Here is a 17,596-nt window from a genome sequence, read left to right on the forward strand (position 1 = left end):
GTTTGCTTGGAGATCAGGCAGAGTGAAAGCTATCTACCATTTCAAAAACTGTATTTCTGGAAAGCACAGGTTCAGGCAATCTTCACTGACACGAACCGGAGTTGGTGAAAGAGACTGAGATATGTGTACTGCTAGTCCAACAGGGTATCAGAGTCAAGAATTCTGACAAGCTAAGTACAGTGTGATAAGTAGCTGCATCCATCCTTTTCAGAAGTATATGTCCGAGGCTGAGTGGAATACCCCTCCCTCCACGTTCCCATGTTAGGCAGTATATATCTCTAGTATCATTTATCTTGCATCATAGTCTGTTCATATTTCTTTGCCTGCCATGTTGTGTCCTAGGAGCACAGGCATTGTTTCTTATTCATCCTTGTATTCTTGTCTCTAGCAGAGAGACTGGTCCATGTAGGCACTTAATACATACTTGATGAAGAAACAGGAGAATGAGCCCCTTTGTGCTGAGTGTCAGGTCTTTCATTTTTTCAATTTCTTTATTTCTCCTCTATTTATTTTTAATTTTTACTGAGAGCATTTAATGACAGAAAAATGGCGGTTTTCTTGAGACATCTGGAGGAAGAAGGATTCTCTCCTTAACCCTAGGACAGCTTGCTGTGGAGGTGTGACTTTAAAGAGGCCCAGAGCTAAACAACAAGGTCCTACTGTAGAGAACAGGGAACTATATTCAATATCCTGTGATAAACCATAATGGAAAAGAATATGAAAAATAATGTGTGTATATATACATATATATATAACTAAATCACTTTGCTGTACAGTAGAAATTAACACAACATTGTAAATCAACTATACTTCAATAAAAAAAAAAAAAGAGGTCCAGGGCTGCTAAAGGCTGGGGTGGTGGTGAGGGGCACACATTAATAAGAAGATCTAGAGTGAAAGCACCTTACTGAAACGGATGTGGAGAACTCTGACTAGGTGGCACTGTCCACAGATAATGAATAGGACACCAGCTTCCACCAGGCCCATCATGGGTACCTGGCTCAATATAAGATCTGATTGAGGGTTGAGCCACCTTTTTATGGCCCTTGATTTCTAGGACCTGGACATTAACAGGAAAGACTGAAATTACTTCTGTTTGGTCTTTGGTTATCAGACACACACTCACAGATAGGAGCATAATGTTTGTAGTTAAGAGTCAATGTTTATTTCAGAAACCATTTGTATTCTGGAGCAGAGAAGAGATATCTGACCCTGCTTTCTGCACTGGCCAATCCCAAAAGGATCATGCAAGTTTTTATAGGTTAGGTTTCATGACAGCCTGGAATGATGCTCTTCTACCTAGAAAAGCTAGGTAACTTGGGCATTTTGACTATAAGGCAATCAACCACTCGGCTAGATTAAGAGTGGAGAGTAACAAGTTAGCTACAGTAATTAGAAGTAAGCGATGAGCGATCATTACGGGGGAAAAGACATAGCTGTTAACTTGTTCAATGCAAAAAAAACAAACCATCAAAAGCAAACAGCTCCACCACCCTCGCTGTCAACAGTGCTCTGCCCTCCCTCATCCTAGGCCCCTCTCTGACGGCGTTCGACCGCAGTCCACACAGCCAGACTCCCGTCCACTTCCCTCGCCTCGTGAAAGGTCCCAGCCGCTCCCGCGCTGACCCCGCCTGGCCCCTCGGCTCACCCCAGGCAGCCAGACAGTCGATCTGCAGAGGCAGCTTTTCTAGGATCGGCACCGGTTCAAAGGCGTCGTGCATGGCGGCGGGCGGAGTCGCCGCCGCCGCAGTCTCTCCCGGACTGTGCCGGGTCGGGTGTGGGGACGGAATCAGCCCAAGGGAAGAGCCGGGACCCCTGCTACTGGCTCTTGGGCAATAGAGCCATCATCAACACCGGACTTCCTGCAGAGCCAAGCCCGCCCCTTCCGCAACCGAAGCCCCGCCCCTTCCGCTCCGGTTCCTAGAGCACACTCGAGGAATGCCCTGGTGACTGAGACTGCGTTTCACCCTGGACCGACCTTCTCCATCGTGGAGTGCGAGTGGCCGTGGGCTTAACAAGAAGGAAAAAGGATTTTAATCTTACAACTGTCTTGGGCAGCATAGGGTAGTGAAGAATTCAGGCTCTGGTGTCGGTTAGACCTGGGATGGAGACGTACCATTTAGGAAATGAGCTAAGTAGCTGTGGCGTTTAAGAAACAATCTCTAGAAGTCTTAGTTTCCTTATCTGCAAAATGATGGTAGTGTTGTGTACCTATCTAACGTGTGAGCGCTTGGCAACGGCTAACAATCTAAGCACTCAATGGTAGTTTTAGTATTACCATTATAAACCCAACTAGTTCGAGTACCTTACCCTTGTATTTTACGGGTTAGTCTAAGCCTGTGGTTCTCAAAGTGTGGTCCCTAGATCAGCATCACCTGGGAACTTGTTAGGCAATCTCAGACCTCATTCCAGCCCTAGTGACTCAAAAACTGTGGAGTGGGGAGTCCAGTAATCATTTAATAAGTCCCCAAGGAGAGTCCATGAACTTTAAAGTTTGAGAACCAATGCAAGAATGGTCTGTATCTGGCAGTTTAGCCCCAAGAAAACAGCAGACATGTCATAAAATTAAGCATTTGATTTAAAGAAAAATAGAAAAAAGGAGTGAGTCTATGATGTAAGGTGTTAAAAAACAAAAACCCACTGACTGGCCCTGGTCACTTTTACAGTCTCTTCATCTGTAAATTAGGAATACTGTCCCATCTTTATCAAATGCTGTTTCTGATAATCAAATGAAATATTTTCAAGTAGTAAGAAACAGAAAAATTGCTAAACAAATCTTGTGGTTCTATGTGGTTTTCACCATAGAAACTGAACAACTTGAAAATTTAGAATTACCAGCTGCTGTGCTAGAAGAAGGCCGAATACCTTGTAGTTCCAGACCCAAGGACCAAGACCAAAATAAACAAAGTAAACTCTAAGGTAACAGGTCAGTGTGATACTACAAATTCCTTCTGAACCTCTTCTAGGAACTGATACACTATAACCAAGCAAAGTAACACAAGAAGCCATAAGAGAAAGCAGAAAGAATAATCAACCTATAGAATTTGTGCTATACACTCCTGCTTAAAACAACAGGTTCTTGGGAATTCCCAGGTGGTCCAGTGGTTAGGACTCGGCACTTCCACTGCCAAGGCCCAGGTTCAATTCCTGGTCAGGAAACTAAGACCCTGCAAGCCACATGACATGGCCGGGGTGGGTTTTTTTTTTTTTAGCCTAGTCTCAAGTTAATATCTAACCAGTCTCGAAAAATATTTGACCAACTATCCTGCTGCATTATGCTACTGTTCACTTGCTAAGTTTCACTGTGGAAGAACAAGCACATGAAGTTAACACCAGCCTTTTGCAAATGGGTTAACCTGAGAATAGTTCTTCATATTGTTTCTTAGAGATACTATCTAGGTGATTTTTTTTGTTGTTGTTAATCACCATACACAACTATAGAGAAATGTTACATAAATATTTAACACTTTAGTGAAGATTGTAGTAGTGTGGTCACTGCTTTGAGTGGAAAATAAGACAACATAGAATAAAAACCATGGAAAGAAAATTCTACAGGAGAGAGTTTGGGAGAAAGAAGGGTCTTTAAAGAAAGTCTGGAGAAAAAGATATCAATTTTGTTAAAATTTTTTAATATTAAAAAGTGGCATGAACTGTCTATGTAGAACAAAAAATCTTGGGAAGGCAAAATTGGACAAAATCATTCAAACAAATATAGTGCTTCAAATGAATCCCATCACCTTGTGATGTTTCTTATAAACCATCCCTAAACCAACACCAGATACAAGAACAGTCGATCCTAAAGAATGAGCAGCAGTCCAGGGCCTCCACACTATTTCATGCAGAAAAAACTGTTTAAGCCAGAAGGACCTGTTTCCTTTGTATTAGCTCCTGCTTCTGAAGCATTATAATCCCTTTAACAGGGTGCTCACTCACATGCACTTACGACGGAGTGCCTTTGTGCATCTAGTGCAACACCCAGTAAAAGGCATGAAGACAAGCAAAGCATTGCCTAGGACTCTGCAATGCTGCCCTTGAAGGCTTACAAAACAGTAGTTAAAAGTTCTGGAGTGTGCACCACATTGCCAGCAATGGGATGTGTCACAATAGCAGATGTCAAAAGAGTTAAGCTAATATTTCTCTCTAAAGTACATCTGAAATAGAAAAATCTTTAATATACACCATTTGTAAACAAAATTGCACTTGATTTTGCTTTTTCAAATGATCTAAATCACACTGTAACAGTCTCTTTCTTTCTTTCTTTTTTTTTTTTTTGGTTGTTCTTTTAATCATTGTTAGAACCATGGCTCCTTAACGCAGAAGGACTCCTTTTTCTCAAAACTACCTCTGCAAGATTTAACCTTGGCTTCCCAGGAAATGCAAAAATAATTAACAATTTCCCCCATCACCTATGTAACTCCCTAAATAAATTAAAATTACAGGCAGTTGCTCCTGGATATTACTTATTATGGTGTTGATGTCACAGTTCTTCAGAAGATGTTAAATTTTTTAGTTTGACAGATTAAACAATTTAAACATTATAGAAGGTTTAGGAACAACATACACAAGTTGCATAAACATCCATGTCAGGGTGTGGGAGGGAAAGGGGCATCAATGCTGCAAATAAAAAACTTGTAGATTTTTCTCATCCTATGACCTTGTTTTCAATAGAATGTTCTCCTTGTTCCAGCACCTCTCGCCAGCTCCAATGCACAAAGATCAAGGAACAGATCAGGATGTCATTGCCTCCTTTAATCCCATGGAGCAGTGTAAAGACTAACACAGAAGCTGATCTCTTCCCAGATACTAGCCATCTTCAGCTGCAAATCTTCCCATTCTTTACTCCATTTTGGACCTTTCAAAGTGCGTGATCATTCGTTCCTAGGGGAAAAAGGTTATGCTAAGTATATTAATTTTAAATGGTCTACATTCCAAATATCTTTTCCAAAGATGACCACACACACATTTTCTATAAGTACTTGCTTATGTTCACTAAATATTTAGAGCAATGGTTCCTAACCATCTATGAAGATTTTGATACACACAGATGTCCAAGTCCCAAGATTAACTGAAGCAAAACCTCTAGGCTTCTGGACAACAAACCACAAATCAAAGGGAACTGTATGTTTTAGAGTCACTTAAGCTTTAATAAAAATGTGTACCTCCTCTGATTCAGGAATTTAACTTAATGAAATAGTCAAGGATGTGGGCAAAGACTTAGCCACTAGCATCTCCACTGCAACACTCAAAATATAGGACTGTATAAACAAACTATAGTATATCCTTTCAATGAAATATGCTGACTAAAATTACATATGATGAAAAAGTTCTAGAGATCTGTTGCAAAGCAATGTGCATATAAGTCAACACTTTGCACTTGAGAAAGGTTAGAATGGTAGATTTTACGTGTTTTTCACCATAATTTTTTAAAATCATGTAAAAAAATTACATTTGACTATAAAATAGTATTTATAGTATGCCATTTCAATTGAGAAAATTAATGTAATACTATTAAATTTCACAGTAATTATAGTAATTTTACCTTAGAGTATTTTTTCATTTTTCCTTTGCTTCATTTGCTAAGTACCTATAACAAATTTATCCCAAACTCTGACAGACCTGTAAATCCCTTTTCAATATGATCAATTACATCAGATTATCTATCCTTTTCAGGTTTTTTCCCTTAGAAATACTCGTCCCTGAAGCTCTCTGTTCTCCCGCTCCATTCCGGACTAGCTGTTCTCCAAACTTGTTGCCCAGCTGTCACACTCTGAGAATTTCTTACATCATCCTAGGAATTTATCCCTGCCTCTCTGTGTCGGATCCTTTACTTCCTGGATCCGAAGTCTTTCTCTTTTTAATTCCCTCATTTTATGAATAACATTTTCTAATACTTTCCTGAGAAAGCACACATAGGATGTCAATTATTTTAGTTTTTGCATGACTGAAAACATCTTTGTTTTACCCTTATATTGATAGTTGAGTACAGAATTCTAGTTTGAAAATAATTTTTCTCAGAATTCAAAGACATTGTTCTATTATCTTCTAGCTTCCAACATTGTTGAAGAGTCTGATGCTGTTTTGATTCCTAGTCCTTTATTTAATTTGTTTCTCTTGTAATTCATTGTTCTTTTTCAGTTCTTAAATCATTTTTTCACACAGGAAAATATAAACAGATGAATTCAGTGCCACCAAAAGTACTACAATAAACCCATATTCCCATAAATGGCACAACTGGGTTTCACATACTCAGCCTCCTCTGGCTGAAATATGCGTGTCTGGAGAGCTGGAGCCAACGGGATACCCTGAAGGCAAACTGTTAGCAGAAGATGGCTCCCAAGAGAAAGATCTAGGAACTGCAGAATATACCACAAAAAGCAAAGGCTTGTCTGAAAGGTAGAGTTCTCAATTATCTCAATGCATGCAACAGCTAAGAAATCTGACACTGTGTACTGCACCACACAGCAGGGCAGTGAGAAGTGACCATTTTTTAGCAGTCAATCCAACACAGTAAGTCACAATTGGGCAGAGGCTTTTAAAAGGCTTTCTCAAATCGTCACCCTAGAATAACCTAAACATTCAGAACACGTCTAGAAGTGGTTTCCACGAACTCAGACTGCAATTCTTACATAAAACCTCATGTGAAATCTTCTAGATAAAGTGTATGGAGCCATATTAAAAGACTAATAATCAACATAAACATTAGAGGCACTAATTATCCTTATTATCTGGAGGACAGTGACACAGATAACACTGCATAGTAGGTAAATTAAAATAACTTTTTTTTTTTTTTTTTTTTTCGGTACATGAGCCTCTCACTGTTGTGGCCTCTCCTGCTGCGGAGCACAGGCTCCGGACGCGCAGGCCCAGCGGCCATGGCTCACGGGCCCAGCCGCTCCGCGGCATGTAGGATACTCCCAGACCGGGGCACGAACCCGTGTCCCCTGCATCGGCAGGCTGACTCCCAACCACTGCGCCACCAGGGAAGCCCCAACTTTTCTTTATTATTTTTGCCTAGACTAGATAAGGGTTAAATTTGAATTTCTTAAAGACAAAGGAATTAGTGGAAGAGTACGGTACTGGCTACCCAATTTAAACAAAGACATTCTCAAGTCTGACCATACTTTGTAAGAAATAAAAGGAGGACATGTACAGAAAGGAAACATTCTTGAATATTTTAGTTATAATATTAGTATTTCTCTTTTCATCCTTTGTCAACTATACCAACTATAGTTCATCAGTCCATTACCGAGTCATATAAATAAATCTCCTTGAACAGAAGCCACCAGACCCATAGTTTATGTGCATATGATTTGATTACTAACCTCATCTGAATCCAGAAGGGCTGGAAGTGCTCTGCAGAGAGAAAAACAAACTAAACAATGTAAAATAAAGCCATAAATGGTTCAAAAAGGACAGTGAATAATGACTACAATTTAAAGTTTTTGTAACTACCTAAGATTTGCATCCCATTGAAGACATTTCAGGAAAAGAAAAAGCAAATACAAAAAAAAAAAAAAAGAATCACAGTTACTAGAATTGTATGGACTTTAATAGGAACAATGTTTAATTAAAATTATAGGCATGGAAAGGAACTCAAAAATTCCAAAAGGATTATCCCACTGATTTTAGGAAGACCTATAGCTAAATCTTTCTGAGCAGAAGTGTCATCTGAATGAATAATCTGGATTATTTTTGTTTGTATATCATTCCTGGTCTTTATTTTCTAACATCTTTTTAATATTTTTAACACTTCAAATTATTTCAGTAATTTAACCTTTTACTTCTAGAGTTAACTACAAGCATTCTCATTACTATGCTCTTCAGCTCATTCATTTAAAATAATAAAAGTAATACTAACTGTGAAAAAGGATTCTTGTGGTAAGGATTCAAAAACTTACACATCTGTCACAGATGAAGGAACATTCTCTTCTACCCACTTTAAATCATCTTCCTGCTGAGAACATATAAATGCCAGATGTTACCAAAATGCACCAAAATATACATCTCAAGTAACGATCTAAAGAGGTCTCAATTTAGTCTCTTGTCACTCTGAACTAGTATATTCACATAACAGGACAAATAACAGAAAAGTCAAATAATTTAATTTAAAAAACTAAACTATATGAATGAAATATAAAATGATATCCTCATCCCTAAATGCTTTCTTCTCAGTAATCTAATACCTAGAGTTTTTGCTTCATGTAAGCTTTGCTCCTTAAAACTGAGATAAATTCTAAAGCCCTTTTAAATGCAGAGTGAATGCACAGTTCTTAAGGAAAAAAAAGCTGACTGAAAAACTCTTGATTTTTTTAAAAAATTGAAGTATACAGGGCTTCCCTGGTGGCGCAGCAGTTGAGAGTCCGCCTGCCGATGCAGGGGACACAGGTTTGTGCCCCAGTCCGGGAATATCCCACATGCCGCGGAGCGGCGAGGCCCGTGAGCCATGGCCGCTGAGCCTGTGCGTCCGGAGCCTGTGCTCCGCAAAGGGAGAGGCCACAACAGTGAGAGGCCCGCGTACCGCAAAAAAAAAAAAAAAAAAATTGAAGTATACAGTTGATTTACAATGCTGTGTTAATTTCTACCGTGCAGCAAAGTGATTCAGTTATACATATATATATTCTTTTTCACATTCTTTTCCATTATGGTTTATCACAGAATTTAAAAAAAAATCTTTATTGGAGTATAGTTGATTTACAATCTTGTGTTAGTTTCAGGTGTACAGCAAAGTGAATCAGTTATACATATACATATATCCACTCTTTTTTAGATTCTTTTCCCATATAGGTCATTACAGAGTATTGAGTAGCACTCCCTGTGCTATACAGTAGGTCCTTGTTGTTTACCCATCCTATATATAATAGTTTGCACCTGCTAATCCCAAACTCCCAATCCTTCCCTCTCCCACCCCCCGCCTTGACAACCACAAGTCTGTTCTCTATGTCTGTGAGTCTTTTTCTGTTTCGTAGATAGGTTCATTTGTATCATATTTTAGATTCCACATATAAGTGTTATCATATGGTATTTGTCTTTCTCTTTCTGACTTACTTCACTTAGTATGACAGAGATTAAGTCCATCCATGTTGCTGCAAATGGCATTATTTCATTCTTTTTTATGGCTGAGTAGTATTCCGTGGTATATATATGTACCACATCCTCTTTATTCATTCATCTGTTGATGGACATTTAGGCTGTTTCCATGTCTTGGCTATTGTGAACAGTGCTGCTATGGATATAGGGGTGCATGTATCTTTTTGAATTACAGTTTTGTCCAGATATATGCCCAGGAGTAGAATTGCTGGATCATATGACAACTCTATTTTTAGTTTTTTGAGGAACCGCCATACTGTTTTCCATAGTGGCTGCACCAGCTTACATTCCCACCAATAGTGTAGGAGAGTTCCTTTTTCTCCACACCCTCTCCAGCATTTGTTATTTGTAGACTATTTTTTTTTTGTAGACTTTTTAATGATGGCCATTCTGACCGGTGTGAGGTGATACCTCATTGTAGTTTTGAAAAAATCATCTTTACTACAAAAAAGATCACCTTAGATTATTAATGGGGCTATGATTTCATTGATGAAAACCATTAAACAGAACCATCAGAATGGTCTGGAACCTTTTCAGGACATAGCAGCAAACCATCTAGTTAAAAGATTACTAGGTCCTAGACAGAATCTCTTGCTATCTCTGTTTTTAAAAATGTTAATTACAGCATAGATAAAAAATCATTAAGGCCTGTACATAACTGCTGAGCTCCACCAAGGGCTAGAGGACAGGGGAAAAAAAAAAAAAAAGAAGTCATACTTACTGCTTTGTTTAATTTACTATTTCCATTTGGTTCTTGTTTGGTACTTCTCATTTTCATTCCTTCTGTAGAAGAAAAAAAAAATACACTGGTTAACTAGGTCAGTAGACCAGCATTGATAGCAAAAATGGATTCAGAGCTTTATTTTAAGCTTATTGACACTAAATTATACTACAGATAAGTTTTTCCATCTTTACATTTGTGCTGCAAAGTTCAAAGTCAAGTTTTCAGCCCATCTCTAGCAAGTAAACTGGACATTTAATGTGCCATTATTTACTGAACATGGTTTCATCTAAAGATTCATACCCTTACTTTCACTTCCCCCTAACTTCACTGCATATCAAACTGAAGAACATGTTGTAAAAGAATAAATACATGCATCAAAGTCTCTTGATTTTGATACTCAAAATGTTATACTTCTTTTACTCTATTTCTAAAAACCAGAAAAGAATATTTAAAGCACAAAAGGTGAATTTTATCACTACCAAAGCTTTCTTTCAGCATAGGTTCCTTTTGTTCATCCTCCTCCTCTTCCTCAGACAATGGTGAAAAGGCAAACCTGACAGAACAAAGGTAACAGAAGGAAAAAATTAGAAAACTAAAAAAAACTACTCCACTATCTGGATTTTACAGGACTAATTATTGAAACCTCAATTATAGTCATTCATTACATCAGTTTAGTGAATAATAAAGTAATTCTCCCCCTTCAGAAAGCTCTCAATTGCCGCTATTAACAAGAGAGAAGCAGGACAGTATCATATTTATGAGTGCAGGCTCAGCCACAGACTACTTGTGACCTTACACAAGTTACCTATTCTCTCTGTGCCCCAGGTTCCTCATTTGTAGATGGGAATAATAACAGAACATTACTTATAGAGGTAATGAAAAAAGCAGGTAAGTCATCTCAAATAGAGTGCTTAGAACAATACCTCACAGTAAGCACTCAATAAATGTTCACTTATAAGCATATGTATCACACAGGGGTAAGTAAATTCTCTTGTAATTCAAAATTTCAGACTTCAAATTGGTAGTTATGATTGGGAAAGCCTGATCTTGTTGTGTTCCAAGTAATTTAAAATCTCAATTTCTAAGTGGGAAGCTGAGAAGATGAAGGCCTGATCTGGAATATCTGTTATCTTTCCTTCGCAACTTACAAGAGATTCAGCAAAGCAGCTACCAGATAGGTAATTCCTAGAATGCTTTAGCTTTGAACTCATTCTGCACTTTCCATTTTACTGTTGCCTATTACTTTCACTCTACTTTGTTTTAAAATCACCCTTACCTGATAAAACTCCTTATAAGCTAGGAATAATAGGGAACACCTGTAACCTGATAAAGGGTAACTAACAAAAATTCACAGTATGGGCGCAGTGGTTGAGAGTCCGCCTGCTGATGCAGGGGACACTGGTTCGTGCTCCAGTCCGGGAAGATCCCACATGCCGCGGAGCGGCTGGGCCCATGAGCCATGGCCGCTGAGCCTGCGTGTCCAGAGCCTGTGCTCCGCAATGGGAAAGGCCACAACAGTGAGAGGCCCACATACCACAAAAAAAAAAAAAAAAAAAAAAAAAAAATTCACAGTAAATATCAAAGTCAATGTGATCCTTGAGATGCATTTATTTTAAAGTCAGCATAAGATGAAGAGGCCCACTCTCATTTCCTCTATTCAGTATTATACAGGAAGGCCTAGCAAACACACAAGAATCAGAAATGAGACAGGAAGACTATTAATTTGAGATAATAACCAATCTAATGAGAAAATCTAGAAATTATTAGAACAAGGTAACACAGGAGAGTTAATGGATGTGATATACAAAAATCAATAGCATTCCTACATAATTGGAAAAGCCTAAATTATTATTTTAAAAGAGGTTGCATCCATAAGATCCACAAAGGTTTTTAAAAAACACATTTAAAGTTATAAAACATAACCGAGGCACTGAAAGGATTGAAAAATGGAGAGATAACACACTCAAGGATGGGATTATCAAAAAGATACAAAATTTCCCTAATTAATCCATTAAGCTTAATTAGATTCTAATCAAAATCTCATAAGGTTTTCCTAGAATTAAATAAGCTGATTTCCTTTTTTTTTTTTTTTAAAGCAAAGACCCAATAACAAAGTATATTTTTTAAAAAGAAGATTAAGGGGGAGGGCGGTTTAGGCCCTGGAGATACAAGATTTATCAGGAAGCTAAGATAATTAAGATTAAGACAATGTGCTACTGAGCAGGACGAGAGCAAAAGGGACAAGAGATCCTATAAACAAACATACTCTTTATAAATGAAAGCTCAACTGTGAAATTTTTTTAAAACTTATAGAAGAACTTTATGACTTCACCTCAAGGTAGGAAATAATTTTCTTAGAACACAAAATGTATAATCTGTGAAGGAAAAAAAATGACAAATTTGACTCCACATTTTTGAGTTTTTCTATAACCAAAAACATCACTAAAAAAAAGTTCAAAGATAATCAAACTAGGAGAAAATATCTGGAATACTTGAACATTGGAAATATCTGGAATATTGGCATCTAAAATATATTAGGAATTCCTACAAATCAATACAAAAATGATCAAGGCAATAAAAAAATAGCCAAAGATATAAAAAGCTGATTGATGTAACTGACGGTAAACATATAAAAGACACAAAAAGTTAGCTCAGTCTTAAATGCAAATAAAAGTAACACTGAATATTAACGCTCATCCATCAGATCTGCAAAAATTAAATAAAATAATGGGAGTGTAGAAGGGAAGAGGAAAGAGCTCCTCATACCACTGTTGGTAGATACGCAATTTGTTTCAGATTTTTTTTGGAATACAATCTGGTCATACTTTAAAAATTACAAATACACATACCCTATAACCCAGCAATCTCAAGGCCACTCACTAATATGTACTGAGCATCTGCTATGTGCCAGTGTGTAGTGAAAATTTAACCTTGTGTACACAAAGAGAGGACTGGTTTTGCCCTTGACTACTGAGAGGTGATCTCTATGCCCCTGGCATGTCCTGCATGATGGGAGTGTCTCTGGTCACCCAGTTTGGCTCTGGCCACAGGACAGTCTAACAGTGTGACCTGTGACAAGGTCTCTGGGGCACACAATATTACTTCTGGCCTCCAGAGGAACTAGCAATTAAAGATAAGCCTGACCTCCAGGCCCTCCTTGGAGACTGAAGTTCAGCCACACAGATAGTAGGTGGTCGAGCCCCAGTAAAATCTCTGGACACCAAAGGCTCGGGTGAGTTTCCCTTGGTTGGCAATACTCAGTGTGTACTGTCACACACTGCAACCAGGAGGAGGGAACACCATCTGTGACTCCATGGGAGCAGACAACTGGAAATGCCGCATTTGGACCCCTCCCGGACTCTGTACTGTAAGTCTCTCCCCTTGGCTGATTTTAATTTTTATCCTTTTTCTGTAATAAACTATAGCCATCAACATAACAGCTTTCAGTGAGTTCTGAGTCCTTTTAGTGAATAATCAAACCTGAGACGGTTTTGCAAGCCCTTGAACTCGCAACTGTGTATCAGAAGTGAGGACAGTCTTATAGGGACCATTCCCTCAGATTTTGCAGCTTGGCTAACTCCATGTAGCCAGGAATAGTTTTTGGCCTTCATGGAACTTACATCTGGTTTGAGGGTTGGGGGATAGGAAGAGAAGATAGATAGTAAGTAATAAATAAAGTATATAGATTTTAGAAGATAATAAGTGCAATGAGAGAAAAAAAATGAGGCATAGGGGTATTCGAGTGTATAAAAATAAATGTATGTAACCGAGCAAGACCCTATGGGACCTTCCTGGGATAACCCCTCTTCCCTGGCCCCAAACCCTCTGCCTGTCTTTAGAAAAACTTTAGCTTCCTAGACCTTCCCCGAGTTCCAAAGAATAAATTTAATCAGAGAAATGAGAAAATGTAGAAGCAAAGGAAAACAGTCAAGCAAGACAAAATAATAATAGTTTAGCCATTAAACCAAGTCAAGGACCTTTAGTTCCTCCTTAAGGGCTATGGATAATATGCTGAGCCATATCCTTTGCGCTGTTTTGCCGATACTGAAACCCACACCAGGTAGAAGAAGTTAACTGTGTGCTGCCAAAAGCCTGTAGATCCTAGACTGGTTGGAACCAGAAGGCTGACAGGATTACCTCACCTCTAACCAATCAGAAAAATGTCTACAAGCTGATCATGCACCCCACACCCCTGCTCCCTTACTCTGTCTTTAAAAGCCTTTCCCTGAAGGAAACGGAAAGGGAAGTCCCTAAACCTTTGCTCTAAGTACAACTGTATGCTGAGTCTCATGAGTCCTTTTAAACATATGTGGTCTTGGGCTTCCCTGGTGGGGCAGCAGTTAAGAATCTGCCTGCCAATGCAGGGGACACGGATTCAAGCCCTGGTCCGGGGAGATCCCACATGCTGCGGAGCAACTAAGCCCGTGAGCCACAACTACTGAAGCCCAAGCGCCTAGAGCCCGTGCTCCACAACAAGAGAAGCCCCCACAATGAGAAGTCAGCACACCTAAATGAAGAGTAGTCCCCGCTCGCCGCAACTAGAGAAAGCCAGCGCACAGCAAAGAAGACCCAACGCAGCCAAAAATAAATAAATAAAATAGATACATTAAAAGAAAAAAAAGTGATCTTGGGGACCCTAAAACAACCAAACTGGAAATAGTCCAAATGCCCATGAACAGGGAAACAAGTTAATTAACTATACTACATCTGTACTATGTAATATAATGCCATCCATGAAAATAGATGAGTTTAATTTAAACCAGTTGTCTTGGAAGGCATTTCCACTATGCACTGTTGAGTGAGTAAAAGATTCCACATATGAACAAGGAATAAAATGTGGCAGGATACATCACATTGGGCTGTTAACACTGGAGTTATAGGGAGTGGGCACAATGCTTTTTAAAAAAGGAGAAAGGAAGAGGACAGGTAAAGCAAAAAAAAATTTTTAAAGACTGAAGAGGGCTTCCCTGGTGGCGCAGTGGTTGAGGGTCCGCCTGCCGATGCAGGGGACACGGGTTCATGCCCCAGTCAGGGAAGATCCCACATGCCACGGAGTGGCTGGGCCCATGAGCCATGGCCGCTAAGCCTGCGCGTCCAGAGCCTGTGCTCCGCAACGGGAGAGGCCACAACAGTGAGAGGCCCGTGTACCACACACACAAAAAAAACACTAAAGAAAGGGAAAAATTTTATGTATAGATATAGCTAGCAAGTGAACAGAAGATCAATAGATCAGTGTAGAGGGAGGTGGCAGGAAAGGCTGGGAACAGCTGCTGGAAGTGACAGAGCAGTGGCCTCACACAGTGTGCTGGAAGAGAGGTGGGTGAAAGGGACTTTTGCTTCCACAGTCCACATTTCGGCTGCTCACAGTGTTTGCTTACAGGACACATGCTGACCACTTAGCTGAAGCCCAGAATCTTCCTCCACTCACAGAGGCTCAGAAGGGTTAAGTTTTGGCATCTATCAATCGTCACCCTGGCTGCCAAAGTCAAGTGTATCCTATATGCAGTACCACTGGAGGCCCTTGTCCTGCAGAACGTGTGGCATCTGGAAGACCCTGTCACTGAGGCCGTGTACGCTGACGTGATTCGCCTCCCTCGACCAGCCCAACCAGAGACTGGAGGTTGACATCCAGCACCAGGACCTCAGTGCCACTGCCTGAACCCTGCAGGAGTGGTGAGTGGGCAGCAAAGTGGTGCTGTCAGGCACTGAGGAGCAGGTGAGCCATGTAGCCACATCTCAGGAACCTGAGCAACACGTGACTGAGCTGAGGGAACCAACTCCTGCCACCAACCAGTGCCAGCCCAGCGAGAAAGCCTCAAAGGGCAAGGGGCTCTGAGGGAGCACCAAGATTTGGTCCAGGTCGAACTGAAGGGACTGTCATTTCTTCCCTGGGACTGTGGGACCCCAGCTATCTGCCTGCCCCTTAGGAGTCCTCAGAGAGCTTTCTTGTGCCCCTGACCAGTTGATAATCCTAGGTTCATGACCCTTCACACCTCCCTTCTTCTCTCCCTGACTCCCAAGGGAGGAGGCAAGTACATGGGTTTGTTTTTGTTTTTGTTTTTGCAGTATGCGGGCCTCTCACTGTTGTGGCCTCTCCTGTTGCAGAGCACAGGCTCCGGACATGCAGGCTCAGCGGCCATGGCTCACGGGCCCAGCCACTCCATGGCATGTGGGATCTTTCGGGACTAGGGCACAAACCCGTGTAGCCTGCATCAGCAGGCAGACTCTCAACCACTGCGCCACCAGGGAAGCCCCCAAGTCATGTTTTTGTTGGTACTTTTTGTTTTATGTGACTTTCTTTCTTTTTCCCTTTTCTCTCTCTTTTTAATAAATTTATTTATTTATTTTTGGCTGTGTTGGGTCTTCGTTGCGGTGCAAGGGCTTCTCATTGCGGTGGCTTCTCTTATTGCAGAGCACAGGCTCTAGGCACGCAGGCTTCAGCAGTTGCGGCATGCGGGATCAGTAGTTGTGGCTCACGGACTCTAGAGCGCAGGCTCAGTAGTTGTGGTGCATGGGTTTAGTTGCTCTGCGACATGTGGGATCTTCCCAGACCAGGAGTTAAACCTGTGTCCCCTGCATTGGCAGGCGGGTTCTTAACCACTGAGCCACCAGGGAAGTCCTGTACCTAACTTTCTTATGTGTCCCATTGTTCCCTCCTGCTCCCTGCCATGCTCTCTCCCCTATTTCTTTAGAAGCCAGCATCCGTCCCTGTTTATTATATGTCATTGAGTAGGCAGGGCTGCTATGTCCTCAGCATAACCCACACGTGTTCCTTCTCCCACCACCCCAGCCCTGCATACCTAACCCCCAGCTCTTACTCCCTGCCCCCAGGCTATTTGGGGAGCATCTGAAGAGCCACAAGGCTCCCACCTTTATTCCCATCCTGAGAGTTCTGGGAGCCAGCCTGCCTTTCTAGGAGTCATTGATGAAAGTCTAGGACACTTTCAACCCAGAATCCTGTCACACTGCTGTTGTTTCCTTTCCTCTTTCCTCACCTTGGGTCCTGGAATGCTACTGCTTCGATGACTCCATAGCCTAAGGGCAGCTGTTTCTTGGGCTGTTGTGAGATGGTTCATTCTTGGCCCTGACTATCTTAGAAAGCCTGATGGCAATCCTGGACGGATTTATACTTCCTTTTGTGAATTTGGTGGGGGAAGGGCAGGAGATATATTGTAATAAAAAGAGTATATATACATATATCTATATATAACATGACACAGAAATAAATCTGCAAGAGGTCTATCTACAAAAAAAAAAAAAGATTAATGTAAAGGAGGGTCACAAGACCCTTAGTTATATCATCTCATCCTTTTCCTTCTTCGGTGGTATAGCTGCATAATATAAGCTCTTAACTGTCTAAAAGCACATGAAGAGGGGGAAAAAAAGAAGGGAAATAAAGGCATGGCTAATAACAAAATAAAGATAGCCAATTCGTAAATAACTGAGATTTGCCTATAGTTAGACAAAGCAAATTCACATGTTGATTTTTATTCCATAGTCAGTCACTTAAGTTTTCATTTTACCCTCTCTGTTGTTACAAAATAAGCTGAGCTACCGACTATAGAAATTGTTATTTCCTTCTGGACACTAGATAGGTGAGACTCTCATTACAATTGTCACAATCTATCTACCTCCCTTATTTACCCATACAAATACTTATATTAACAGAAGATGGCAGAACTGAAAGGGACCTCATATCAATAGGTATCAATTCCCCCTCTTTTATGAAGAGGAAACTAAGGTTCAGAGAGGTGAAAAGAGGCAGCATGCCAAAAAACACAACTC

General features: G+C 40.4%; 2 protein-coding genes across 5 annotated transcripts in view; both read right to left on the reverse strand.

Moving 5' to 3' along the window:
• Positions 1-1,840, reverse strand: part of VPS39 (VPS39 subunit of HOPS complex) — a 47,629-nt gene extending 45,789 nt beyond the window's left edge. The window contains exon 1 of the mRNA XM_079914309.1: positions 1,649-1,840. Within this exon, the coding sequence (XP_079770435.1) occupies positions 1,649-1,721 (73 nt within the window). The 5' untranslated portion in view covers positions 1,722-1,840. The remainder of the gene's footprint in view (positions 1-1,648) is intronic.
• Positions 1,841-3,625: 1,785 nt separating this feature from the next.
• Positions 3,626-17,596, reverse strand: part of TMEM87A (transmembrane protein 87A) — a 43,254-nt gene continuing 29,283 nt past the window's right edge. For 2 of the 4 annotated variants that reach the window (XM_079906889.1, XM_079906891.1), the window contains exons 16-20: positions 10,291-10,364; positions 9,809-9,870; positions 7,899-7,951; positions 7,323-7,353; positions 3,626-4,878 (exon numbers count right to left, since the gene is read on the reverse strand). In XM_079906889.1, the coding sequence (XP_079763015.1) occupies positions 4,837-4,878; positions 7,323-7,353; positions 7,899-7,951; positions 9,809-9,870; positions 10,291-10,364 (262 nt within the window). In that variant the 3' untranslated portion in view covers positions 3,626-4,836. Of the gene's footprint in view, positions 4,879-7,322; positions 7,354-7,898; positions 7,955-9,808; positions 9,871-10,290; positions 10,365-17,596 lie in introns of all 4 variants that reach the window. The other 2 variants (XM_079906888.1, XM_079906890.1) reach the window with 1 other exon arrangement.

This window comes from Stenella coeruleoalba, assembly GCF_951394435.1.
Source record: "Stenella coeruleoalba genome assembly, chromosome: 2".
NCBI lineage: Eukaryota > Metazoa > Chordata > Mammalia > Artiodactyla > Delphinidae > Stenella > Stenella coeruleoalba.